General features: G+C 41.1%; 1 protein-coding gene across 1 annotated transcript; it reads left to right on the forward strand.

The window, feature by feature from the left end:
* Positions 1 to 522: 522 nt before the first annotated feature.
* LOC139385792 (glycosyltransferase-like protein gnt13) lies at positions 523 to 876 on the forward strand. Its single transcript, XM_071131039.1, has one exon. It carries the CDS (start codon positions 523 to 525, stop codon positions 874 to 876), a length of 354 nt encoding a protein of 117 aa, XP_070987140.1.
* Positions 877 to 1,697: the final 821 nt, after the last annotated feature.

Consider the following 1,697-nt stretch of genomic DNA (forward strand, 5'->3'; position numbering starts at 1 on the left):
TGTGTGTGTGTGTGTGTCTGTGTCACACTTTTGGTAATACCTATCAAAAACATCAGATGTGATGATGTGGTTGCCATGGTTCCCCCCCCCCCCCCCCCATAAGTGAGAGTGCGAACACTTCTCGTGAAGGAGGTTGAGGGGGAAGAGGGAAGAGAAGAATGAAAGTTGATGTCTGGCCTTTAAAAGCACCAGCAAAAAATATTGTAATCAGGTTACAGATACTTTGGAAAAAAACTAGATGATTACTTCTTGGATTACTTTTAAATTCAGAAAGGATGTTTGCGAGAAAAAACTAACGTGACACCTTTCTGTTATCCCATTAATTAATCATAACCAATGGGGGCCACATGGAGGTCAGGGCCCCTGGGCACGTGCCCTTCGTGCCTGGTCGGTAATTTGGCCATGATTACTACAAGTTTAGATAGCTGGCCATTAGACTATTTTACCAACAAAAAAAAATGTTTCCTGACATGGCTAATTGAGTGTCTGTGAGTGACTGACATAACAAGAGGAAAACTACTGATGGACAACCACATTGACAACCACATTGACAACCAAATTGACAACCACATTGACAACCACATTGACAACCAAATTGACAACCAAATTGACAACCAAATTGACAGCCAAATTGACAGCCAAATTGACAACCAAATTGACAACCAAATTGACAACCAAATTGACAACCACATTGACAACCAAATTGACAACCGCATTGACAACCGCATTGACAACCAAATTGACAACCACATTGACAACCAAATTGACAACCGCATTGACAACCGCATTGACAACCGCATTGACAACCGCATTGACAACCGCATTGACAACCGCATTGACAACCGCATTGACAACCACATTGACAACCACATTTGAAACTAAACCTTGGTGTATTCTACTATTCTAAATCTCAACAGTATGTTGAGACCCCGACTGAGTTCCTAAATTTGAATACATTTGGCCGTGGTTCTAAGTGACCGCTTATGTCACTTATGCCTTGGGTCGGCCCTGAGTACACCAAATGTTATTGTGTAATAAAATGACTTCCAGGTGCAGGGCATTAGCTCAACACCCACATTGAATTTAATGTGTTTATTCATGTGTTTTTTTTACCTTGGATTTTAATTTTTTTTTACACACAGGAACGTTGGGAAAATAGGTGTGTATAAATGCCTCAGGCCAAAGCTGTTCCTTCCAAACACAATGTACAGTATGTGGTCATAAACACCATGTTGGTGTTAGGCACCTCGATCGAGGTTAAGTGTACTGTTCCTCCCTGTAACCAGGGTGGAAAGTACCCCGGCGTGCTGATCAAGAATCAGATGAGATCATCACTTAACGTAATGTAAACTACACTGACTCAAGAACATAAACTGATAAACTGAAACTGTCAGGTCTGCCGGGTGTTCTATGGTCTGTTTCCATAAAGAATCTTGGCTGGATCTTTAGTCCCCCATTAATAGGTATTACCAACTCACTTCTCAAACAGTCGTGAGATAACACTGCGTTTGAATCATCGTAGATTTGAAACCCTCGGGGGAATTTAGGAAGTGGCAACAGTCTTCAGATGTGTTAGAATAAGCGGTATGAGTATGAAACGCAGTGTTGCTTACAGTGATATTCTGCAAACACAATCTGCAGAGGTAAAATGAGTGATAAAACAAGAAAAAAGCTTTAACAAGTTCATTCCAGATCCA

The sequence above is a fragment of the Oncorhynchus clarkii genome, chromosome 27 (genome assembly GCF_045791955.1).
Source record: "Oncorhynchus clarkii lewisi isolate Uvic-CL-2024 chromosome 27, UVic_Ocla_1.0, whole genome shotgun sequence".
NCBI lineage: Eukaryota > Metazoa > Chordata > Actinopteri > Salmoniformes > Salmonidae > Oncorhynchus > Oncorhynchus clarkii.

Bases quoted from the DNA above. Each gene is read 5' to 3' on its own strand.
- LOC139385792 (XM_071131039.1), top strand. From the start codon at position 523: ATGGACAACCACATTGACAACCACATTGACAACCAAATTGACAACCAC.